Raw genomic sequence first — 26,208 nt, 5'->3', positions numbered from 1 at the left:
TATTTAGAAAAACAGAATGTCCCTGTTTAGGGAATTCATGCACAGATACTTTCAATAGAATGTAATGATTCTGTCAAATTTTGCAATAGTTTGAAGAGCAGTGTAGCAAACTGTAATGTGACATAATTCTCTAGAGGTTAGTGCCTGTTTTAACTATTAAAAACAAAACAAGGAATAGATGTACTCTAAATATCTTCTTATGTAATTTTGTCAAATTATTTGGAAGATGATACTGCTGTCTTCTAATGACAGTCAACACCACTGACCACCTCAGAAAGGCAGAAAATTATTAACTAGACATTTCTCCTAATAGGAGTATATTCTCTCTGTGAGACAACTGCTTGGAAAAGAAGTGCTGTGTTTTACCACATTTCCATGCTTCACTTCCTTTCCAACTTAAGGGATAATAATAGGCTTTGAAAGGGGTATCTGCGATAACTACCTTAATTTCATTAAAATGTTAAATGTATCTGAAATGAGTTGACTTTCTTCTGTTTAGATAACTTTTAAGGTAATAGATATGGAGAGAGTGTTATGATTTATCAGGGTGGAATGTTTTGAAATTCCTTAAAGGGGAACATTATTCAGTTCTTTTGAATGGATATGAGGCGCATCTAATGAGTGCGTTTGCCCAATGAGTAAATACTAATTTTCTGCATTATGTGACTTGAGTTTTCAAGAACTTCAGGCCCAGGTCTGAACCAGAAGAATGAAATTAGTTGATTCATAAGGAGATGGGGAGTGTAGATCTCTGTTTTAAACTTTGGTGTGGTCTTGTTGCTGTAAACCACCATTACTGCAGCTTATCAAGTTCTGTCAGTTGTGGTAACTCTTTGAATGCAGGCAGTGTGATCATTTCCATACAAAAAGATGAATGCAACTTCAGACCACATCACTGACTTCACATTGTTGGACAAATAGCAAATACCATGTTCTCAGCATGCAAAATGGAAACAGTATTTTCCATAGCAAGCTTAATATTTTAAAATATTATTTAATATTTTATTTTTGGAATGTTAGAATGAAGAAATCAGCAAGTGCCTGGTGTTGTAATGCAGTCCCTATTGAGAGGATTTGTTTTGGTGTTTGTAATTGATCCTTTGAGTGAACTTTGTCATCTCCTATTAATAATGTGACAAGAAACACAGGAACAGGAAAGTGCACTTGTGTCAAAAGCAAGGGAAAGTGTCATCTGGAACGATGCACAGATGTGTAAGTAACATGTTTTTGTCTGTGCCTGCCATGGCAGGGATTCTGTTTAACCCTTGTTTCATCTGGCCTGGATTAAATTAATACAACCAGTCATTACTTCTTTTTCCCCCCTCACCATTCTCATCACAGTCGCAGTAGCTGATTTTTGCTTCCATAAATGCTTCTGCCCCTGACTGCTGTATCTTAGGGGAAAAAAATGCTTTTGTCCAAGGAAAAGATAATGGAGTTGTTCTTTAAGCGTAAGTGGGAGAGCAACTGGAACAAAACTATGAGTATCTTTAAAAAGTGGATCAAGACCATATTGTGGTAGGATCAGGTAGTTCAGGTCTTGACAGAATTGAGCAAACTTTTTTCATTTGCAAAAAAGGGACAGCTTTACTTCCCTGCTACTGTTTTAGGGCGTGGGTGGTGTCTGTTTTCTTTAAAACATCTATACAGTAAAGATTAGCAGCTTCACTTTTCCCACATTTCACTTTAATGTACACAGCTGCAGTTTGTCTGTTAGCTCCCTTTTGTCAGCAGGGCAGAGCCAATGCAGGCTGTCAGCAGCCTCATTGGGAGGCCTTGATCATTTCCAGCTTTAGACTTAGATGGAGCTGTCAACTGCCACTTCTGGGAAAGGTTCTTGCAGCAGTTACCTCACACATCCATAGAATTTATATACTTGAAAATAGTCTGTTACAGTAAAAGTGTAGATTTCTTTATATCTTCTGTGAGTGTTTTTGTGACTTTGCTGCTCATGTTGCTGTGGCATGTAGGATATCATAGAGCCATAGAATCATTTAGGTTGGAAAAGACCTCAAAGATCATGGAGTCCACCTGTTAACTCAGCACCGCCAAGTCCACTACTAAACCGTGTCCCCAAGTGCCCCATCTACACATCTTTTTGGTACCTCCAGGGATGGCGAGTCAATAGAATTCCTCAGTGAAATAGAGCAGTTAATACCATTATTGGTTTTTGGTAGATGGGGAAATAGGGCATCAAGAAGCATTGAGAAATACCATGCAGACAGTTTGTGCTGAAACACAGACAGAAATTGAGGCCTTTTCCAAGTTACATGCCCTGTCTGTATCTCGTTATACCAAAAGCATTTATATCCTGACTTAGTTTGTGTACATAGTAGTGAAGCCTGTGGTTCTAAAAGGCTGCTACACATTTCTGTTACACTTAAGCTTTGAATGATTTTCTAGAAACATTTGTGATAATTTTTGCTTTCTTACTTCTCCACACATCATAAATTTGGAGTCTGTAGTTCTTCCTGGGAAACAAATTCTGTACTTTGCAGCTATATTTAGTACTTTCATGGGTTTCCTGTTTTACCATTCAGATTACTATTATGTAGTAGAAATGCAAATGACCAATAAAATTAAGTTTGCATATGGGTGGTTGTGATTGGCCCTGTGTACTTGTTATGCTTGACTTATCACTGTCCCATTGGGTAGAGTTCCTCCCAGTAGAACAAACTGCTAATAATTGATGTGGAATTCCTCAGCAAAAATGTTCTAATTCTGTATTGCCAGATACATGGTTGTCTTCATCTGTGAAGAAATGAAACTGGTATTTATGAGCCATCATTGAGCAGATGTGGCTGAACTGTCCTGGGTGGTAGAGACAAAATTCAAAAAAATGAAACTTTTTCAGTCAGCTACTTTAATGCTCAGAGCTTCACGTCACGGCACAAATGCTTCTTGGAGTCTTGGTACAAATATGCATATATTCCTTCTCATGTGGAGACTTTCCTAAGGGTGTATCTCATTTCTGTGTTAATTCTTTTCTATTTTTCCTCTCCCTAAGATATAATTGACCCAGCTATCCTGCGTCCTGGTAGGCTGGATAAAACCCTCTATGTGGGTTTGCCACCACCTGAAGATCGACTTGCTATTTTAAAGACCATCACCAAAGTGAGTATTTGGAAATATAGCCTTAATCTTGAAGCTTGGTGGAATGATGTAAGACAAATTAAATGTTACAAAGAATTGCAGGATCCTGTCTCATTAAATACTTTCACGTATTCCATGAGGTCATAAAAATAATCCCTCAGCCCATCTGCTGTTAAATTTGCTCTGAGATTGCAAGGGGCTGATGAATCTTGATTAAAGCAAACCTGTTAAACACAGAAGTTGCTGCCTTTATAGTCATAGTTTGAACAGATTTAATTAGAAGGTTCCTATCTGTGTGAGTAATGGGCCTAGAAGTGTTTTGTAAGCTTTTTTTGGGAGGCTCCAGACATTCACCAGAATGATTCACAAGCTCCATCTGTATTTGCTTAACAGTAATTGTGACATGTAATTGGCTTTAGGATTAAAGGAAGCTTGTGATGATAGAGGTTGTAGGTTAAAGTAAATGTGAAAATGTGAAATCTGTGCTTTCATGGGTCCTCCCCACAGTTATCAGCACAATCTGCCACTCAGAGACTTGGACTATAGAATTCTGTGTATTTCTCCAAGTATGGCACAGCAGCAGTCAAGGCCTTAAAAATGAACATACAGAGCACTATGAATTACTTGGATATTTTCTGCTTTTTTCCAGTAGATCAACACTGAGTGTTAAGAGCAGGTGTTCTATCAGATCGGGGTTTTTTGCTGCAAAGGAGACAAAATCTTTACTATAGAGGAAAGATAGCATTATGAGAAGTGTGGCAAAAATTACTTAGTGTATTTGTAATAAAAGATAATCCACACTTGTGTAACCTTAAAGTTGTGGTATATAGGCCATAGTTGATTCAGAATTCAGAAAGTGGGAACTTGTTCAAGCCTGTTCTTTCATGCCAAAATGGATGTTCAGAGAGTGAATTCTCATTACAAATTCAGGATTTTAGACTTTCCTTCGTTTGTTCTCTGCATTACTTCATGGATGAAAATATATTAAGTGTTCCTCCATTTGCTATTTGCACTAGACCAGTTTGTTGTTTTTAAGTTTTACAGAAATACTTCAGTTAATTATTTTTATAACCCTGTTCTTAAAGATGATTGCTTTTCATGAGATGTTGAGAGAAATTGAGTGTAACATCCTTGAATCATTTTTCAAACACACTGTAAGGAATCATGATGTTTGTTTTACCAAATTTATTTTCAAAGGTTATTAGGGGTGTAGGAGAATAGTGCAGCAGAGCTTGATGCTTTGCTCCCTTCACTGGAGGAAAAGGTGGTATTAAACAGAGCTGATTTCGCTCACTCTCACAAGCTTCCCTTGCTCACACTCTCACAGCTACATGTAGTCACCAAGATACACAAACCCACCTGGCAGGGGCAGGATCACTCGTGGGAAGCACTGAGAATAAGTGAGAATTAAGTTCTCACTTCATCTTTTGACTTCCTCTTGTTTGGCAGTGACCAGCTGGTTGTTAGGGAGAGCTGTTTTCAGTTTCCCGTCAAGAATCAAGTTCAGAATTGGGTTTACTGCCATAAATCTTGGGTGAGGTGGCTGAAAAGTGTCTTTGCTCCCTTCTCCTGGGAATCTTTGTGCCTACAGTCCTATCTTCCTGTTGGGATAACATCAAGAGGCGTGGCAGTGGGATGTGGTAACCCTGTTATTATCCCATTGCCAGAGTATTTTTGTCTTCTGCTGAGAAGTCATATTTGATGTGGCCTGATCTGCTTATGGGCCTTCTTGTGACAGAAGGAATACATTACACAGTGTTTATCACCTTGGTTTCTGTGGATCCTGTCACTGGTTATCATGTCGTTTATCACGCATTTTGGAATGCAAGATGCTTTCATGCATGCTTAATTCACACTAGTCTGACTATTTTGATTACAAATCCTTGTGGTGAATGAGGAGTTAAATCTTTAAAGATGTGTAGGAGTTACCTGAAAGAAGAACATGGAGTAAGACGAGGGGAAAATGTGTTAAATTAATTGAAATACTTTAATTTTTGTCAGATTTCACCCATGCATTCCAGGTAAGGAAATTTGAAAAATTTGAGAACACCTCTGCTCAAGGCTAGAGAAAACAAAATGTTTGGTGCAGATGTGAGTGGCTTCTGGATGATGGCATGCATTCCCAGAAATCTCCAAGGAATACACACACAGCATGTGGAAACAGAATCACTGCTGAATGAAAACATGGATGCTTAGAAAGGCAGCATGAGGGGTAGAAAAGGGACTTGGGGGAGGAAGACAGACAGCCTAAATGTAGGCTGAAACTTTGTTGTGAAAGACTTTTATTTCAGTTAACTTGTACAAATCAGTCATTCCCAATTATGCACATTATGCAAGAGAATCCTGTCTTCACATGTTTCTGTTACTACTGGACTGACATTCCTGCAAGCTGCATCAAGCTCCTCTGCTGCTCAGAGCTTGGCACCAGAGCAGGCAGAGCAAAAAATGCCCGGTGTATTTGCTCCTCAAATTTTGTAGTAGTGGAGAAGGCATCTCTCTGGCTTGCAATTTCCTATAAGAATTACTAAAATATCCCATATGAAACAGTATGAAGCTTCCTTGTTTCCAGGTTAAAGTCTCTCCTTTCAGGATGTTTTCAAATGAGGCTGCTCCTTTATTTTTTTGTTACTTGTTATGTTACTATGGTTTTTTTCCCTTTCTAACATTTAAACATTCATTCAAGATTGTTTCCTTACTCTGCCTAGTCCTTGACTGTTCCACTGCCTGTTAAGTATTGAAGTGTTTTAACTTGCCAGTTACTATATATTTTATTTTTTCTCTTGAATATATTGTAGATATGCAGTATATTAGTTCCTCTGAAGAAGTCAGAAAATAATTATGTGAATTTGTTCATTTCTGTCAAATGAGTTTCTGGCAGAAATTCGTTATTGTATCAAAAAAGTGTTCTTTCCTGTCAAAACTCAGACACTGTTTGATACAAGAGACATCTTGAATCTCTGCACTATCGTGATACTACTTTACTGTTGTCTAAGGATAACAGGGAGCATCTCCAACCTTAACAGTGTTTGGAAATTTTGTTGGCTAGTTTCAAATACCATTTATAATGCAGTTTAGTATTTTTTGCTGTTGGAGATGCAAAAATAATAACAAAAGAAACCACTTCTGGGATCTTCGTGGAGGAAGGAATAATAATGTGGAAAAGTAGTGTCCAAAAATCTACAGTATATGTAAACCTTTATGAAATCCAGATGGAAAACTTCTAAGTTTGAAAATTCATATCCAGAATATAAAAGATATATAATTAATTTAGTCTTAAAGGTGACAAGAGTAAACTGACATGCCTATTGCTTAGCTGTTTGATTTCAACACACAGTAAAACTAGAGGAGCTGCAGCTAAACAAAGCTGCTGAAGCAACCAGCTATTATTATTATTCCACATATGGAACAGTGCTGGTGCCACAATGCCCTGTGGCAGGCTGGCCATCATTTCCTTAGAGAAAATCTAATCTGTGGGTGGCAAGTAAAAATTTAACAATACTTAACATTTTATAATTAAATAGTTTTAAGGCTGATTATCCTTCTTGTCAGTTTGACATTAAAAATATTAGTATTTGTGGATATTGCATGAAATTTGTCAGACCCCTATATGATTCCTGATTAAAGATAACTAATCACTTCAGGGATGGCCTATGTAAAAAAAAAGTTTTCTTACCTTCTCTTTTTTCTTACCTCAACCCCTTTAGGATGGCACCCGACCTCCACTAGACAGTGATATAAGCCTGGAGGAAATTGCTTACAGTCAGCATTGTGATTGTTACACGTGAGTACCTTCTACTTTTGACTTTCCTATTTAAGGTGCAGTGCCAGCAGTCTTCTGATGCATGATCAGGTGTGTTTTGTTGGTATTATTAAGAGGGTTTCTCAACTTTACAAACCTTTGCCCTCAGGCTATTTTTCTTGCTTTCACTTGTGCTTTTTTCCAAGAAGTTGGTAGGAATATATGGATGCTGAAGTCTTCTTCATCTGGAAAAGTCCTCTTCATGTTGTAAATACAGAACAGTACGGGCATCTTGGTTTCCCTTGCTTTTATTTTATAATTCTTGCATCATCTGAGGACAAAAGAGCCCTCTTTAAGTTGTGGGCTGATAATGATGATAAAAGCAAATTGGTTAAACAGCCATAAGCAACTTGTTTTGTCACAGAGTTGAGAGCAATCTGTTTGACAAAGTAATGAGGGCCCATTTCAACTTGTGCTTTGGGAATAGCAATGTGTGGCTTTAGGGAAAGCTTGATGGCCATATCTGTCAGAATTATTTGCAGTTATGGTCCATAAAACTTAAAAAGCTTTAAGTTATTCAGTAAGTTAGTAATAATGTTTTTATGGAGTTCACAGAAGATAAAGTTTACAACAGGCTGCTTGCCACAATATTACTTGGGAAAGATGAGTACTTTTTCTTCCTACACCTTTCATTGTTTTATGGTCTGTAGTGGTTTGGTCCAAAATACTCATTACTGTTTATCTGCTGTGAGATAAGAATTAGGAGAAATGCAAAACAGGCACCAAACTTGAAAGAATATAAAGAAGTTTATTAACAGACCTAAAAGAAGAAAAAAAAATTATACCACCTTCAGAACTCTCCTCCTCCCCCCACCTTCCTCCCTTCTCCCACTGCCAATGTAAAAAGACAACCCTTAAGATGTTCAGTCTGTTACCACTTCCATAATAACCTTGTTCAGTCCATTTAGAAAGAGAAGTCTCTTCTTGCTCATGCTATGAAAACATTATCACAACGAGACAGCCGCCCACTTCCAAATATTGTTCAGTCCATTTAGGAAGAGGAGTCTCTCTGCCTGCGTGTGAGTCCTTTCCCCCCGACTTGCAGCTTTTCCCGCAACTGCTTTCGAGGGTCCACTCTTGAAGTTTTTTGGGGTACAATTTTAAGGTTGAGCCGTTCAGAAACAAAAACAGAGGCCCTTCTCCTTCCCTGGGAGCAAAGGGTCTTCATCATCTTCATCGTTAGGACTATCTCTGGGAGCATCTCTAGGAACTGAGGTTTTCTCCTTTCCCATTTGGAGCAAAAGTCCTCATCTGGTTCATCTCTCCCTGTCCAAACTTCTCATGAAATTACAGCTGCGTCAGCATCTGCCTATCTCAGCGCAGGTGCTTTTGCTCACGAGTTGAATGCTCCACCCCCCATATCTTCATGAAATTACAACAGGATACTCTGATATATCATAGCTTCACAACAGAATTTCAGCTTTAAGCATCTCCTCTCTCTCTTCCCTCAGGTTTTCAGCTCTTCACAGCAATAAAAAGGGTTAATCTCACCTCGGCCTTGCAGCTTTGCAGCTGGAATGTTGAATTTTTCTTATCGCAGTGGAGAGGGGGGAGAGCCGAGCAGCTCCAGCTGCCCACGGCAAGGCAGTGGGGGGGGTTCCATGGCTGGAACAGGTCCATGGCTCCAGGATGGCCGTGGCCCGGCCCAGCCTGGCCCAAGCAGGGCCTGGCCGGGCCCACTGGGCCCTGCTCGGTCCCCGCAGCCACCTGTCCCAGCGCCAGAAACGAGAGAGAGCTTGGAGGGGCAGTTTGCCTATTCTTAAATGTGGATCACAGAGGTGGTCACAACTTTAAGTGGCTTAGAGAATTGTCCACATTCAAACTGGCCAGCTGATAGGTTCTATCAGTTCCCAGAGGAAACTGTAAGCACCCCTTAGCAAGGACATCCCTTCCGGGACTATGCTTGCTAACCCATGACATGGTCCAATGTTGTTCTTTTTCAGTGTGTGGGGATTTTGATTTGTTTTTTTTGTTGTGGAGTTTCTGTGGTTTTTTTGTTTGGGGTTTTGTTGTTTGGTTGTGCTTTTTTTGATGTTTGAGTTTATCTGTATTTTGAGTTTGGGGGTTTTTTGTGTGTGCGTGTTTGGGTTTTTGTTGTCGGTTTTGATTTCTTTGCTTTTGTTTTTTTTGGGGGTTTTTCTTTTAGCTGGTTCGGTTTAATTTTTGCTTTTTAAATACTTTATGCCTAGTACCCCCAAATGAAGCATGGGGAGTTAATTTTGAAAATTTTTTTTGGTTAAATGACTTTCACCAGCTGAAAGGCTTGTGAAAACTTCCAGCTGTTCCAGTTCCAGGAAACTGGAAACAAGTACTTAAACTGATCTGACCATGTTTTGTAGATACTGTTATTTTAAGCATGTTTACTGTTCGTGCAGCTTTGAGCAACTTTTTGTAAAGATGAGGGACTTCATTTGATTCTTTCATAAGATTTATAAAAAAAAGAAGTTATGATCCAACCAGGTGGCAAATTATTTATCAACTCTTTGGCGTTTTCAAAGATGGGGTTTTTGCCTCTTCCCTTGCTTTTAATTCATTTGATCTTAATCTGTGACTAAAATCTGAAGGGCATCACTCCGTAATGCAGGGTGCACACTGGGTAGTCGTCAGGCCTCTTTCCAATGTTCTTAAGATGAAACTTTGTTACAGCACAACCAATTTTTAATGTCATTTTTAGTGTCTTGCCTTTCTATCTGCCATCAGCAAAAGACAAGAGGAATTTTTCTCCAAATAATCTGTTGTTTGTATCTCTAGAGGGGCAGACCTTTCTGCTCTTGTGCGTGAGGCTTCCCTTTGTGCCTTGAGACAGGAAATGGCCCTGCAGAATACTCAAAGCAGGAAAGGTAAGAAAGCTTTAAAAAGAAAATCTTAACTGAATAGTGACAAGATAAATGGAATGTAAAGTGTTTGAAGTAGTTCAAGACAAGCATGAAGCTGTGCAAGCTGTGTATCATTGACTGATTGACTTCTGAGCCAAACAAAAGTCAGTCACATAAGGGGAGGTAGGGGAGGGTACAGGAAAAATGGTTATGCTGGAAAGTCAGCATAATTTTTATTTTTAAGGAATTGAAGCTTGCAACCCTAAAGAAAAGATTCTGTTAAATGGTTATGTAAGCTGATTATTTTCTAGACTAAATACCCCTTTGCCAATTTTCCCTATCACTACCAAAGACTAATTGTGCTGACGTATTTGGAGGAGGGTTGTAAACTGCACATTCCCTGATTACCTACCTTTGGCCCCCAGCTGTGTTGTGTAACTGAGCATGTACATCCAGCACTGATGGAGCTGGGAAAATCTGAGTGCCACTTTGGATCTTTGGTGCTTAGCTCATCAGTGCCTCTTGCCAGGACTTTAACAGGGAGTTATAAATTGATTCAAGTACGTTCTCTGCCCTTTCATTATCTGTCTGAACTTCTGGTATAAATTGTGTGTTCCTGGCATTATTTAAATTGTAGATTGAAATTTTTATATAACATGCCTGTCTGTCTAGATTTTTTTCCAGTAATTTTGTTTCTTATTTTACCCTTAAGTCAAAATGCAAAGCTAAGATGGAATTGTGACTTTTCAGATTGTGTCCTTGGAAAATGTCATAGGCTTTCATTATGCCCCTGATTTCTAAGAACAACACTGGAATTTTAATGGCTTTGAATGCTTCTTTTTGATCTAATACCTATCCAGTCTTGTCTGGTTTTTAGCAACCAGTAGGTTAACAGAGCAGTGTTTGTATTCCTTGTTCTGAGGCAACAAGCATGTTCAACTAGAGGGGGAAAACACCCTGAGCTATGAAAACCTTCGCTGCTGTATGACTCAGTTACCCATTTTGCTTGCTGTAGCTGGAGAAAACTCTTGATTTGAGATGGAAATTTCTGAGTTTATCCAGTTCTTTTTTATAATTGTTCAGAATAGAGCAGACTTTATTCAAAGCTGTTCATCACTTAAATTCAGCCTTCAAGTTAGGATTGCAGCCTAAGCACTGACTGTATGGATGTGTAGGCAGCCAGCAACAACTCCCTAATATATGCATGGCTTGATTTGCATGTTTATAGCAGCTGCTTGCTTGGACTGTCCTTGGACTTCCAAGACATCAGCCCTGATTGATATGAAAACATATAAGGTGGTTTCTGATTTGAAACCCTGTTCATTTTTATCTTCAAGATAAGACTGGGGATTTTTGTCCTTCAGCGTGACAACAGGACACGCTCAGCTGCCTCCCTCCCATGCTCTGCTTGACTGTGGATGGGTGCTGAGTGTCCTTCTCAGTCAGTGCTTTGGAATCAGGGCTGCTCCTTTCTGTTCTGGAGAAACTGTTGCAACTTCTTGTTCGACCTAATATTTTCCTCTGGAATAAATTCAGGGGTGTGGTATTTTTAACACTCAGCACTAGTTTGCTTGAAGGTAATTTTAGAAAGTGAAATGGAAAGGTACCCTTTTTGTGATATTTTGTAGAACAATTCAGAAATTCTACTGCCAACTTGAACAGGCAAGCTGATCGTGTTAGTGACTATGGTCTGAGAATTGCCAGATACAGAAGTTTGTAGGGGAAATTCCAAACAATTGGGCAGATTTCCACTTGCATGAGGTCCTCCTGGATTTCCTCATCATTGGCCCAGCATTTGACTGCCCAGAAGGGTTCACTGTCATTTGCAAACTTGGAGTTTCACTTCTGCCTCCCTTTTCCAAACCACTCAAGATGCTGCATAAAAGTGGTTTCAGCAGCACTGCCAGAGTGGGACTCACCCTACTGCAGCAGATCCTCAGAAACTTTGGGTGAATACCATGTGCTCCTGGGGACTTCTTCCCATTAACATCTTAACTCACCTCTTTGGCTTGATCTTGTATATTTATTTCAAATAGATCTAGTTGCAGAGAATGTATAGGGTATGAGAAATATCATAATAGGAGAGATTCTTACCTATTTCAGCTGCAGTGACAAATACAGACCTTCTAAACAATGACCCTTTTGGTATGTTTTTATAAAAGACAGCCAGTGGCCCCACATCACCTGCATAGTCTGTAAGGCTATGAGAGAATCTGGGAGACCTTTTGGTAGAGCATTTAAGAGCAACTGTGGTTTAACAAGTGAGAATGAAGTTTTGCATCTTTGCAGTTGAATTTGAAAAGCAAGATCTGGTGCTTGTTTGATAGGAACCACCTATCCCTCACTCATCTATGTAAACAGGGAAACACCAATTTCATATTTAGTGTTTCAAGTACTTGGTCTTTTTTTTAAAAGATTGTACCTGTTGATATACTTCATTATTCCGATTTATCAATATAAATGGTTTTAAACAATAAAATATTTGTACCTACTTATTCAGACTAAATGGTTTTGTCATCAGAAATCAAGGCAAAGTGTGTTAATGCAAGTAGCCAAGGTCTGGATTACTGACAGCTCCATTTTCTACATGATCAAGCTCTGGGCAAGCTTTTATCACATAATAAGCATGAAGTAGCCTAACTTACTTGCAATGAGAGGTAAACTACCCAGCAGGAGATTTTCTCCCTCCCTATAGCATTGTCACAGTTTGATTAAAAAGTTACATGCTTAAAAACAAAAGTGAAAGCAAAAGTGAATTCTTGTAGGTTCATTTTATTGTTTTATGGAGTTTTAAAGTAATCTGACTTCTCAGAAAGTCCCAAATGGAACCTTTTCCTTACTGTAAATAGCATTTCCTTGGGGAAACAGGTTAAATTCCTAACATTTTAAACTTGCATCTTCAATTTTTCTGGGTGTAACTTTATCTGGTAATAGGAATGTTGAATATGAGTGCCACAGAAGTGAGATGACAGAGCAGTGAGGTTGTATGTTTAGTTCAGTGAACTTTAACCTTCATCTTTACTTTAAACACAGGTAATAATAACTGTAGGCTATTTGCTCTTCTGCTTTATACCTTTGACAAGGTATATTTCATTTTTAATTTAGTACCTTCCATTTGCTATTTAGTCTTTTACTATATCAGCAGAAGATTTTTGTTCAACTCGGGCTCAAAATCTATTAACAGTTTTTTCATGGTGGCACATCCCATTTCATGTGGCAAAAGTGGAAGTAAAAGCAATAGTCATCCTAATGAAAGACATTTAAAAAATGCACCAAACAAGACTACAATTTGTATTTCTGTCATATCTGATACCTGTGCACAGTGTCAGCTTGTAATGAATCTTTCTAGTAGTAGCATCTTGGGATTCTTAAGATTAAACAAGGTACTGCCTTGTGAGAGCAGAGAAATCCATTACTTATTTGAGGTATGCTTATGTTTTAACATACTAAGAAAACCTGTTCAGAAGGCTGTTATTAGGAATAATTACTGTGGATAGCTGCATTAAGGTCAAAATGGCAATTTGCATAAACTTAAACACAGGGAGTTGTAACAGTGAAAGCTTTCATCACTTCTGTCTAACATCAGAGAAGGCAATGATATGAAGCCAATTATTTAGAAATTGAGTAGAATTGGAATGATAGCAAAATGTTTTCTAGGTACTGCTTAAATAACAGGGAAGCTTAATATTAAATTTATGTTAAAAAAAAAGGCGCCCCAAACTGGAAACAACAGGCTTTGAGGGATTCATTTCCAGAAAGGTTAAGGGAATTTAGTTAGTTAGGTTTCCTGAACGCTGCCTTGAAATACATAAAACAGTCACTTAATTGCCACTTGTCTGCAATTTTAGTAATTTATTATGCTCTGTTCTTTAAGGAGGAATCAAGATTTCTCGTAAACACTTTGAAGAAGCTTTTAGGAAAGTGAAGTCTTCAGTATCCAAAAAGGTAAGATAATATTCGAGTATGTAAAGCTCATTACTCCCTTGGGAAGGACACTCTTGTGATGCTGGAGACTGGTGGGAATGGTTAAGGTTGCAGCATACTTAGATGTATTTCAAACTGACAGTACCTGTTTCTGCATTAACAAACCTGATGTTTGTGTTAAGGTCAGGAATTAAAGCCTCCCTTTTCAGCTGTAGATGATGCACTGCATGTAGGTGGCTTACCAAGATTATCTTTTAGTGTGGTGCCTTGGACTTCACTGACATTCCCAGGTTGATTATTAACCTGGCCCTAAGCTCTTATGGCTGCTGAATTTTCAGTTAGAAGTCAAGGCCTTTAGAGTGCACCACATCCTGCCACAATCTTTCCTTCCCCACGACAATGACACACAAAGATTCTCAGCCTTTTCTGTTGGTGTGCAAGAGATGTAAATTTGACATGGGACATAAAACACACTTGATTATCTTAGTTACTTTTTATCACTCTTTTCATTATTTGGATTTGTCAAGGAAGTCTGTTGTAAACGTTTCCTTATGTCCCGTTCCTTTTAATGACTGAAAGGAAAGCTGTTCAATCACCTTAATTACTGTAATTTTGAAGTTAATAGTTAATGTATAGGACTTGCTATTATTGCAGAGCTTGTATATAGGTCTCCATGTGTTGCCAAGAGTGTACTGCGGCCAGAATACAGCAATGTATTCACTTTTAATGCTAGCCAGAGAGGAGTTAGCTAACTATTTCCTTTTATTATTATTGTATTTTGATGGTCAGTGACCTTTCATAAAATTTAAAAGTGATCTGTGGCTCCAAGAACCTTTAAAGATGATGTTGGTTGTTGTTTTCCCTTTGCTAATCACTAAGCAAACAGCCACAAAAATGTAAAACATCTCCTCTAACATAGGACAGGAATAATAACTGTGAAGTATTAGAACGTATTTCTTCTGGTTAACCAAAAATGTTATTCTGCATCTCAAAGGCAGCTTAAATATCGCATGTCTGAGAGTCCTATATTTCAATTATATTCATCTGAAGACTTTTCAGTTAGGTATTTTGAAATATCTATTGCACTACAAGATACTTATCTCCCGTTTCCAGAGTCTACTTCCTATCTGCTAGACAAATTCAGTCTGACAAAAACTCTACAGCCCTTGCTATGAATACTGGAAAATCTAAAAAAAAAAAGGCTAAAAAAGCTACATCTTACTGATCTAGTGCATTTACCTCTTCTACCCCATACACATCTGTATTTGGTTTAATTGGTTGACTCAAGATAAACAAAAAAAAATCCTTAAAGCTGTGGACAGACATCACGTTCTGAAGCCAGTTATTTCAGTGGAAGTATTCCATTCCTCAAAAGTGTCATTTTGAGTGACCAGTGCAAAGGGTTAAGGAACAGTTAAGTTAGATTAGCAAAAGATGATGTCTGCTCATTGTGCAGAACTAGAGGGGGGCAGGAAAGTGTCAATTCAGCAGCTCCCTGGTGAAGAGGGCAGTACCTTCTCAGTGAAGCTGCCATCTAACCCAGCATGGCAACATAAAGAGTAAGAACTCTGCCCAAGGCCTCTGTGAACTACACACCATTGGTGACTCTCCCTGGAGACCCTCATTAATAAGCCAGGGTAGTAGGGGTTTGCCTTATTTAGGTTTTTGTCTGTAAATGTTTTAAAATGCAGCTAGTAGCTCATAGAGCTGGTTTGTTTCACTTGCTTGAATAATACACAAAGTCACTTTTAAATATTGTGTAAGCTTTTTACCACTGTCTGAGGTATTTTTTCTATTCTCTTGGCACTGTTAGGATCAAGTCATGTATGAAGAACTGCATCAGTCACTGTGCAGGTGATACATTTGGACAATTCCCAAAAGAGATGTTCTACACTGGCGAAGAGTTCTGCAGTTCCTGTGCCTGTTTTCAAGAGACAGGTTGGAAAGAAGCTGTACTAAATCCATCTCTCAACTTTTTATACTGCATCTGAAAAGAAGGTCATCACAACCTACTGCTCTAAAGCATCCTTAATTTAACTGTCTCCAGAATAAAAGATACAATACATGCTTCCTGCTTATAACCATTTCTATTTTCAAAATGAATGCTTTTAGTGCTAAAAAGCTAATACCATTCTGATACATTTGGTGCCCTGAATCTGAAATCTGAGGCACAGGCTAGCCCCTCCAAGTGTTTACACTGCTCAAATAGCTGTTTTCAACCACCAGAGAAAAGTGCTATGTTTTCTAGAACGAGGACACAGAGAAGCACTGGGAGGACAGAGCTGTGAAAGTAGGCTGGGAAAGTGCTGCAGTGGATGTTACTGCACGCATTTTCTGAGTACAGTGACACATAATTGTGCCAGCCCAGGTTCTCAGAGCTGCTAACAGCTTCCTTCCACCTTACCAAAATAAACTGCCCACAGATTGCAAGCTGGGAGGGTTACCTAGGAGAGAGTAAAGTTTGGAAACTGGCAAAGTGCTATTATAATATGATTCAACCTAGAAAACATTTGAATTAAGAGGTAGTTGACAAGCTGGTTCTTAATTATTTTTCTTAAACAGATAAATTTGCAACAACAAAAACTTTTTTACAGTGTTTCAGTATCCTCCGGAGAAATAAAAATGTTACTGTTTTAAAAAGCAAGCCAAGAGCTTTTTTTTTTTTTTTTAATACAAGAAATTCCATATTGGAAGGAAGGTCATAACTGCCTAACTTTCAGTGTCAGCAAATCAGACAGTATCCAAGTTAAAACACTGAAAAGTGCCAGATTATGAAACCTACAATCCTTCAGGGAAGAACCCCAACAAAATAGTTTTTGTAAGCAACATATAATCTGTAAGCATCCTCCCCTAGTTACTTAAACAAGAGGGAGATCATTTCGTCTCCTACTTGAATTCATTTAAACAAATACCCTGAACAACCAGATCTAACTTTAGGACTGACCTTGACAGAGAACAGTACCTTACATCTTAAATTCTTCTCAGAATTGTCAGCTAACACGAAATCTCCTGCATCTTTTTACCCAAAGGTACATGTTGAAGGCTATCACATGTAACTTATCACCACAGACTTGCATTTTAAAAACACTGACACCCATGGGAGCTTGTTCTTACCACTGGGATTTTTGCTCAACATAGTATGACATTCCCTCCCTCTCCTAGGGAAGCTGGAGCCTCAGTGACTCAAATTCCAACTCATAAGACTAACAAATTAAGTCCCTGTATATAAAGCAGATGATGATGATGTGCCTGCTTTTAATTGCAAATCAGGCTTGAAGCTTCAGCTATGATTCCCAGAAATCCAAGGTGAAGGATCATCATTTTCAATCAATACCATGTTGGAAGGAAACTTCAATGATCATCTCGTTCAACCTTTCTTGGCAAAAAGCAGTCTAGACACAATGGCCCAGCACCCTGTCCAGCTGAATCCTACAAGTGTGTGACACTGGGGAGATTCTTCACAATGAGTACAATCAGCCAGTGGAATCGTTTTCCTCATTCCCAGTGGGAAGCACCCCAGGAGTAACTTGCACTCCTTACCCCTCCTCTTTTCCACATCACCCTTATAAAAGGGAGTCTCCATCTTCTTTGTAACCATCCCTGGAACACAGTGATAAATTCTCTCCCTAAGCTTTATTTTCTCAAGGCTGCACAAACACATTTCTCTCAGTCTTTGCTCATAATACTACAACAGTATAATAATAATAATGATACACTCAATTCACTTGAGTGGCTGAGTGAACCAATGAAGTTATTTCTCCTTTATGGATATACAGAGAAGATTCCTGTTACTGTCCTTGAGGATAGCTGCAGCTGATGAGCTTAGGCAGGAGTGGAATCCTCAAGCCCTGGCATATCCACCTAAGAATTTTCCTTTCCTTTTATGATGGCATTATTTCTGTGTATGTATGGAGCAAGAAAGCAAAGAAGGACGTGCCAGGCAAGATAAGGGAGGAAATGCTGTCAAGTAGTACTAACAGCACTACAGTCTTGTCAAGAGTGCCAACACAAAACATGTTTATTATTCAAGGTGTCTCATGATCATTCTTCTTAACAGGTGATAAGGGAAGAGGAAGTGGGGTGCAGGAGGGTTTGAATGCACAAGAAAATCTGAAGTGAAAGTGAAAGGCAGAAAAAGCCAAATCAGTCAAGTGTCCATATCCTGCTTGCTTACCTTGTCTGGGCTCTGTGTGCAGCAGGGAGCAGGCAAGGGTCGGCAGCTGAACTCCATTTGCCTGCTCACACCCAAGTGTTGCACCCACACTGCTCCTTGTGGGAAATTCTGCTCAGGCTATAGTATATATCACTAAAAAAACAATGATCCTTTGTACGGAGGAGATCCTTTGTACACAGAAAATGGGAACTGCTTTAAGGAATGAGCCCTTTCATGCAATAGAGACAAATATTTTGTTCTGCATATGCAGCTACCACCCCTCCTAACAGACATGCCTCGAGGTTTTGCCTCCAGTCATCTTGTTTCTGTTGTGACAAGATCAAGAAATTGTTCATCATGCCATTCTCCTCTCTCTTTTCCTGAGGCTAGCAACATATCTAAACCACAAGAATGATCCTGTCCCAGAGCATAGCAGAGGCATGGATAGGGGGCAGAGGCAGTGCACTGTGTGGGGGACTGTTGAAAGGAGAAAAGAAAAATACTGTCTTCAGTCATGGCTCAATAGGAAACTTTTTCCACATCTTTGTCCTGACTGAAGTCATATATCCCACTTCAGGCTTGATTGTGAAATAGATTTGCTAGAGAAGAGATAATTGTGTGGAGTTGCAGGTTGCTGTGCTAAAGGCAGATCCACATGATCCAGACACACCTCTTTATCCGATTGTTTTCCTAGGACCTTGCAGAAGCAAATGTTGGCAGCCCCAGAAGACCACCATCAACAGATCCATGTCTCAACACCTGGAGACCTTTGTCTTATGTGCTCACCAGCTCATTTAATGACTTCACCAGAGGAGTTCTGAGACACACAACTGGAAATCTGAACTGTTTAAACTGACCTCTGGTTCCAGGGAGGAAGTCCTGCCCTGGCTCTGACAGCAGGGAGCTCTGCAACCAGACAGATGCACCCATTTAGCACGTTAATGTTGGGAAGGAGTCAGGTTCAACAGCAAATCAGGAATGCCAGAGGCAAGAGTTGTTCTGAAAGAGAAGCATACCCACGCCTGTCCTGTGGGAAAACTAATGCCTAGTACAATCAGATTCCAGGATGCATTACTTATTCCACTTAAGCAGCTTCAGATAATTGGGGGCAGGGAGTGTTAAAAGCCATGCAAGGAAGTTTATTCTGAAAACTGCAAGTTACTCTAAAAGGCCTGAAGGGGATTCAGAGCTCTGCACAATTTAACTGCAGCTAAAATACTTGGGTGACAGTTAAAACTCCTGACTGATTTCACATAAGATGTTTTCCAAACTGACAAACTGAAAGGAACAAACCCTAACAAACGTGTGGAAACACCAAAGTTAACTCATTCCATCTGAATAGATTCAGAAAAAACAACTGGGTTAACTGTCAGGGTTCTTGATGCTCTTTAGCTTCAAATTTGCTCTCCACAAGCTCCCTCCAACTTTCAGATAAAATGTTTCAAAAATTATACTAACCCATTTCTGCCAGATATGTTTTAATTGTATTAATGAAAACTATTTAATTCCTTAAAACAATAACTAGATGGTGCATATGTATTTTTTAAAAAAAATGTTAGCGTTTCATATTTCTATGTCATGCCTTTGGAGTAAACACCATGCTTTCTCCAGTCATACTTACATTCACTGTTCATTTAGAATATATCAAACAAGTCAAGTAGGGCCAACTGGTCCTAATTACTTTTCCCAGTGGTTCAGAAATGCTTCTAACTGTTTTTTAGGGATGAAACTATGCTGGTTACCTTTCAAATAGCTGCTTTTGGCAGTTCTTACTATTGAAGTTAGCTGTTACAGGTTTTTTATGTTTTATACAGGAGTTATATGCCTAAAAAGGGTCACTACCAATGCTTGCAAGAATGAGACCATTGTTAAGATCCAAACTTAAGTCTCACTGGCTCAGCTTAACCTAATACAGCAAATTGTTCTCCAATAAGTAGCCAATACCAGATATTGCAGAAAGACTATGGCAAGCACAGATATCTCCCTCAGAATTCCCCACTATTCAGTACCTCTTGAAGTGAAAATAATGTATTTATAATTTGAGTTGGAAGGGAAAATCATAATCAGACCACCTTAAAGCAATGCTTGCAATTTTAAACAAGAAAGATGGCAACTTCAGTCCTGTTTATAAGCAGGAATTCCATGAAATGGGTAACTAAGACTAACTATAAAATTTTTACTCTGAACTCTGGTTATCTTAAATATTCATATAGGATAACTGAATTTCTTAACTATCGCTCTTAGCCATAAAACTTTGTAGGCACTTTCCATCCTTCATCCAGCTATGATAAATCATTAACACAAAAGACAATTTAAGAAACAAAGGGTGAAAGTTATTAACTAAGTGGCTTAAAAAGAAACTGGTTTGCAACTTCTTAAGCCTGTACAAGTATTTCAACCAAAGTCCATTTTCCTCTGAGTAGGGGGGAAAGGCAGTGATTCTTTACAGGTCATCTATATCACCACTCAATAGAATGGATCTCAAATCTGCGTTAGAAGTACCAAACTTCTCTAAAGCTTAAGTCCTTCAGCATAAGGGGACCAATCAAAAATTCACCTAGTATTACTTTAATCTTGGCTTTTTAATTACATGTAAAAATACTGGACAAAGTCTATTTTGGCATTACACTCTACCCTGAGCAACACACTGGCTACACCTGTCAGGTTTCTGGCATAATGAAGTAACTTTGTAGGTGGCTGGCAGACTTTCATACCACTTCTATTGCTTAGCCACAGATAAGGGCCCACACTTAAAACACCCATTAAAACAGCACCGCAGTCACGACTGAGTTAAGAGGTACCAATACATTCATTTCAGGCACTCACCTTTTCAAAACAAGCAACAAACACCCCAAAATGCAGGAGTTGAAGGCATCTAAAATTAGGTTACAGCAGCTACAACTTCCACCTTCCATCTTTCAGATGAACACACCACAGAACAACCATTTGAGATTTAAGGGTGATTTGTAGCCAGTTTTGACTGCTTAAAGCCATCATCAATGCATTAAACGGTAGAAGGCAAATCTACTGTGCTGAGGTATGGAAAGGTTTTTCACTGTCCAGAAAGTCAACCTGTTGCCAATGAAAAATTTCCTAAGCAGGAAGTTTGATATCACCACCTCTCAGCACATTTTAATAGGTAAGAAAGACAAGTATTTATGGAGGGTACTGTGGGTTTAGGGGAAAAAAAGCCAAACAAGATTATTTAACAACCTTTCTGTGTACACAAATGACTAATGTGCCTAATAGGTAGTACTGACAGTGGTTGTAGCCAGACTTGTTTGCCAGAATAGTACCAGTTTTAATCCATTCAGTTTTCCATAAAAGCCAAATTTCCAAGTGAGTGTAAATATTTATATTTATATTTAAAACCATAGTAACACGTAATAATTTTTCTTTGAAGATCAGAAAACCCCCAGACTCTGTAAAAAGACTTTTCCAACATAAAACCCCACATTGGGTATATTAAGTTACCTAAATGCCACCTGCTTACACCACATGCCAACAGAAGCAGCTCAGGCAGTAGGTGGGACCCTTGGAGCTGGCAGTACCCTTGAATACCACACCTTTTTTCTTTTTTTTTTTTAACAAAGAAGTCACAAAAGCCATCTTGAAGATAGCAGTTTCATTCTGATAGATTGCTCCTCTAAGGTACTTTCAGTAGAAAAGGTAGACCTTTAAAGCAATGCTTCAAATGACACATTACATATTTAAACAAAAGCAGACTTAACATTTCTGTGCAAATTTAGTTCTTCCAACCATCAGTTCCGAAACATTTTCAACAGAATGTTTAAGTTAACAAATCACGTTAGTTTAGAATTAGCAGGTAAGTACAGCATTTTAAAACTAGTCATCTAAATAGCATGTTGAGGGCAGTATACTACATTGAGAACTTTAAAACTGTTATGAGTCAGACAGACATTTTATATAGATGTAATACCTACCAAAGTAAATTCTGTTTAACAAAGTTTTTGTTTAAACAAAGTGGTTTTGCATTATGCACGTAACACTGATCCTTAGGCAAATAGAGACACATTAAACCAACAAATCTGAGGACTGTGAGGAATGTTATAGCTTGTAAGAGTCTGCTACTAAATCCTTAAGGATGCATTGCTGTGTTGCTGCACATCTTAACTCAGGACACAGGTGAACAGCTTTAGCAGGAGACCTTTATACCAGCCACTTTAAAGCAAGCAGACATTTCAAAGTTTTTTGGTTGCCAGAAGTTTAATCTTGCTTCACTTCACCCTTTAATTGCCTTTTCATGCGTGAATATGGGCTGATTGTGTCATCCATCACGAAGTCATACAGTACTTTTATCCAAGAGTTATATTGGGGCAGGTTGTCATAGTATTCAGCTGCTATTTTCTTCACCTGAAGGAGAGATACGAGGTTTATTTACTAGTTATATTAACATCAGTTGTGACAACTTTACAGTCCTCCATGTGTAACCTAGTGATGTGTAACAGCACTGGAAGTTTCATTCCAGAAGTTAGCTCCTACAGGAAAGGCCACTCATGGCACAATGTGAACGTTCCTTGAAGGAAAAAGCAATTCCCTAGTTGCTAAATAAATCTCATATGAAGCTTTTGGAGTTGGCAGGAACAAACTCTGCTAACACTCCAATGTCCCTTCATTGTGCTACCTACAGGATGATGGAGCTCACAAAAGCAAGTGGTTTGGTTGCTACTGAAAGTGACTCCGTTCAGTGCTGACTCATAGATATAAAAGTAGCAGTAAAAAGGATGTTCTAAGTTCTAGGAAGAGATGTTTAACCCAGCTATTTTTACATGTCGTTTCGAATCTCCATACTCAGAAAAAAAAAAAGCATTTTATTTCTGAGGACAAACTTCAAAGAATGAATATAAACTGCTTCCAAAGACTCTCCTCTCAGTTGCATATGTTGACTAGACCACTATTTAAACTGAGAGCAGCAGGTTCAGTTAGGTGTCTTTACTGCTATTTAGGACCAACCACTTTAAGGCTTAAAAACATGAACAGAACAAAAAGGATTTTTCACAAAATTCCATAGCTTTAGTCAGAAGAATAATATCAATCTGTAAAAGCAACAAACAAACCCAAAATAGTTAAATGCTTGGTTTGAAGGCAAAGCTTGTTTTGACCCATCATCACACCTATAGAATAGTGCACCTAGGCAGTGTACTTTTACTCAACAGTAAGAATTCTCAGCTCACCAGTGCTGAGGAATCGAGTGTTCAGTACTTGGGGATCTTTAGCACACAGCACAGCAGAATCCAGTCCAATTAAATTAACTGCACTGTTCCAAAAGAAGGCTTTGGTTTCTTATCAGAGCTGTGGATTACGAGTCCTGCAGCAGAACTGGGTATTTACCCCTAGGACTAAATACTTGAAAAAATTCATGCCCAGCTTATACCTAAAGTACTGTGCAAGAAGTGAAATGCTGGTTCACAGCACAGAGCCAGGTATCAAAGGAGAGTTAAAGCAACTTTTGCTGTATTTGAAAGATTAAATCTATGAATAAGAGCAGTCATCTCTCTGTAGGAAAAAAAAAAAAAAAAACAGAAAAACCCACACAAAGCCTCAACAAACCAACTGCATTATCTACCTGCTCTGCTAGAAGTGCTGGCAGTCAGCTGCACTGCCACCACTGACCACAGAAATACCAATCAAGTTTAGACTTCACCAGAGGGACGATCGTACAGGGTCTCACTACTGCCACGTGCAATAACAAAGCTGTAAGACCAACACCACAGCTGCTGTCAAACTGCAAATTTTGTGTCTGATGAAAAACCGGAATTTCAGATGTAACCCTGAAGTCTGTGTTCCCCTGCTCCAGTTGGGAAACACAGATACAGTGAGAAGGAAGCTCCTGCCTGTAAGAAACAAAGACTGAAGTGAGGAGAAACTTCAGCTCTGCTACTCATGCAGGCATGACAGGCCTAAGTCCTGGCTTGGAACTCTTAATTCTGCCAATGTACAGCTGATATTTATTTAGGGTTCAAAGGCTCTTGCTACAGAAAACTGAAGTGCTCCAGAATAGAAAAGTTATTAAACATTTGTAAACAGTACAACAAACATTAACAGTACCTCAAACCCTCTCTTTTCCCCTACCAGAGAATGCCCCTGCTAGAAGAGACTGAAGAAAAGCACACATTACAATACTGTCCTTAACATTTCAAAGGCAGAGATAACAAATCTCCAGAGTTATCTGCAACCTCTTAACTAGTTTTTTGCATACTTACAAACAAGAATTCAGAAGACAGGTTGTAATTACAGAAAGCTGAAGTAAGTGCAAAGCTTAAGACATGCGTTCCCTCCCCTCTTTTATGGAAGAGGCTTGAGCCGCAGCATATAAGGAGCTAGTTCAGGATACCACTAAAATGATAAATAATTACCTCCTTTATCACTCAACTTATATTGTGGGGTTTTTGTTTGTTTGTTTTTAAGCTCCCAACCTATTCTTCTGTCAGGGCTCTACCTTATTTTCATGTTAAAGTAGGCCTTAATTTAAGAAAAAGTAATAATCTTGGAAGGAAACTTACCAGTGGAAGGCTCTTGCCAGGAATATTGGGGAAGTCATGATGTTCATTGTGATAACCAACATTAAAAGTGAGCAAATTAAGTGGCCCATAGTAGGAATAGGTCTCATGCCCTTTTAAAAACATGTAATGTTCAGCTATGAAATGTCCTGAAATTGGGTGCAACCCAAGACCAAGTACTGAACCAGCAAGCATGTAAAAAATTGATTTGACGCCCCATAAATAATATATCGTGACATCAAAGGCGAGCTGAGCCAACAAATTGATTATTTCAAGTCGAGTGATGGGTTTAGGATTGATGCAGAGTGGTCTAATGGCATAGAAAAAAGGCTGAAGAACAATCCATATGAACTTCCTAAAACGGGTGCAGAAAAACCAGCCTTCAAAGTTGGTAGGAATGTCCACATCGATGCCGTCACCACCTAAGTAACGATGATGATCCATGTGGTATCTCTTGAAGGATATGGAGTAGGGGAGACCAAGAGGGAGGTTGGCAAATATTCCAAACCATCGATTCCACATGGCTTTGCTGTTGCCAAAGGCACTATTGTGAGAGATCTCATGAATAGCCAGAGTCATGGAGTGGCTAATACAGCTTCCAAAAACGTAAGCCCAAAAGACCACCCATTTCCAATCCAAGTCTTTAACCAGATAGAATGCAGTCAACTGTGCCAGAACCATCAGCACAACCACCCAGATCAGGTTGTAGTCTGGCTTCATCAGTGCTTTTATCTCTGGATGTTTAGCTAGACGGGAAAAAAATTAAATGAAAAAGAAGATATTTCAAAGCTCTTCTCACAACTAGCCCAATTAGATTACAGTTTTGTCTTCCCTTTGTCCCAATTAAGAGTTGTCTGCAAAGGTAATGAAAACGCATGACCTTACCACTTGTGATATTTACTGCTACAATGAATCATCTGAAATCGAGTCATTTTAGCACTTTCACGTTGCTCAGCAACTAGACACGTACATGGCAAGCACCACTACCACCTCCAGCCTCCACCGGAAGGAAACGGCTCTGAGCCGTCGACCCACCCGTAATTCACCGGGGCTCAGGGAAGCTCAGCCCCGCTTCCAGCGCCGCACTCGCCGCCGTTATCCGCCACCCCTGGGCGCGGGTGCCGCGGCGACCTCCGCGCGCCGCCGCCCCAGACACCGCCTCACCGCCCGTTCGGCTGGCGGGGAGCGGCCCGGGGCCTCCGGGGAACCCGGCCTTCTATTCCGCCGCTCGGGACGGCAGCCCGGGCCGCCGCCGCCCCGAGCTTCGGGCTCGGTCCCCGCAGGCGACCGCCTGCCCTCCTCCTTCCCCCTTCTCCTTCCTTTCCCCTCCCCCGCCAGCGCCGCCAAGGCGGCGGCTCCCGCCTCCACGTACGCGGGCCCGGCCGCCTCCGGCCGCCCCGCCGGGAGGCTCCAGGGGGCCCCGCCGCCCCCCGGCAAGGGCGGCCATCTTGTGGGGTGCCCGTGTGCCTCCCCCCCGCTCCGCCACGCAGCCGGCGGCAAGAAGCAGCGACACCGCGGCTCCTCACCCAGGATTTCCTTGCGGCGGTCGGCGTGGGGCTGGTCCGTGTAGACCCACTCGAAATCCTCTCTAGCCACAGTATTCCCCATGGCGGTAGCACAACGCCCACTGTCCACCCGCTACGCGGAGCCCACGGCGCCGCACTTTATAGCGCCGCGAAGGCGGCTCGGGGCCACCCCCCCGCCACGCCCTCGCCGCCCATTGGCTGCCGCCGGCCGGGCGCGCTCCCGCGGCGGCGGCGCCCCCTGCCGGCGGGGCGGGGCGGGGCGGGCCCTGAGGGGCTGAGGGAGCGGAGCGCGGAGCGGAGGAGCCCTCGGAGCGGGGCCGCGGCACCGCCCGCGCTCCTGTGAGCTGCTGTCCTGGTTTGACCCCGTGCTTACAGA

General features: G+C 40.2%; 2 protein-coding genes across 3 annotated transcripts in view; one reads left to right on the top strand and one right to left on the bottom strand.

The window, feature by feature from the left end:
• Positions 1–16,301, top strand: part of NVL (nuclear VCP like) — a 40,632-nt gene extending 24,331 nt beyond the window's left edge. Inside the window, exons 19-23 of one of the 2 annotated variants that reach the window (XM_039570054.1) lie at positions 3,008–3,114; positions 6,798–6,874; positions 9,644–9,732; positions 13,583–13,653; positions 15,446–16,301. In XM_039570054.1, the coding sequence (XP_039425988.1) occupies positions 3,008–3,114; positions 6,798–6,874; positions 9,644–9,732; positions 13,583–13,653; positions 15,446–15,490 (389 nt within the window). In that variant the 3' untranslated portion in view covers positions 15,491–16,301. Of the gene's footprint in view, positions 1–1,020; positions 1,212–3,007; positions 3,115–6,797; positions 6,875–9,643; positions 9,733–13,582; positions 13,654–15,445 lie in introns of those variants that run through there. The other variant, XM_039570055.1, reaches the window with a different exon arrangement.
• A 4,036-nt stretch (positions 16,302–20,337) lies between these two features.
• DEGS1 (delta 4-desaturase, sphingolipid 1) lies at positions 20,338–25,997 on the bottom strand. The gene is made up of 3 exons (XM_039570057.1): positions 25,833–25,997; positions 24,310–25,052; positions 20,338–22,159 (listed from the first exon to the last, which is right to left on the bottom strand). Exons 1-3 carry the CDS (start codon positions 25,912–25,914, stop codon positions 22,013–22,015), a joined length of 972 nt encoding a protein of 323 aa, XP_039425991.1. The 5' UTR covers positions 25,915–25,997; the 3' UTR covers positions 20,338–22,012.
• Between the last annotated feature and the right edge of the window lie 211 nt (positions 25,998–26,208).

This window comes from Corvus cornix, chromosome 3 (assembly GCF_000738735.6).
Source record: "Corvus cornix cornix isolate S_Up_H32 chromosome 3, ASM73873v5, whole genome shotgun sequence".
Lineage (NCBI taxonomy): Eukaryota > Metazoa > Chordata > Aves > Passeriformes > Corvidae > Corvus > Corvus cornix.
This window is presented reverse-complemented; position numbering and strand designations above follow the sequence as displayed.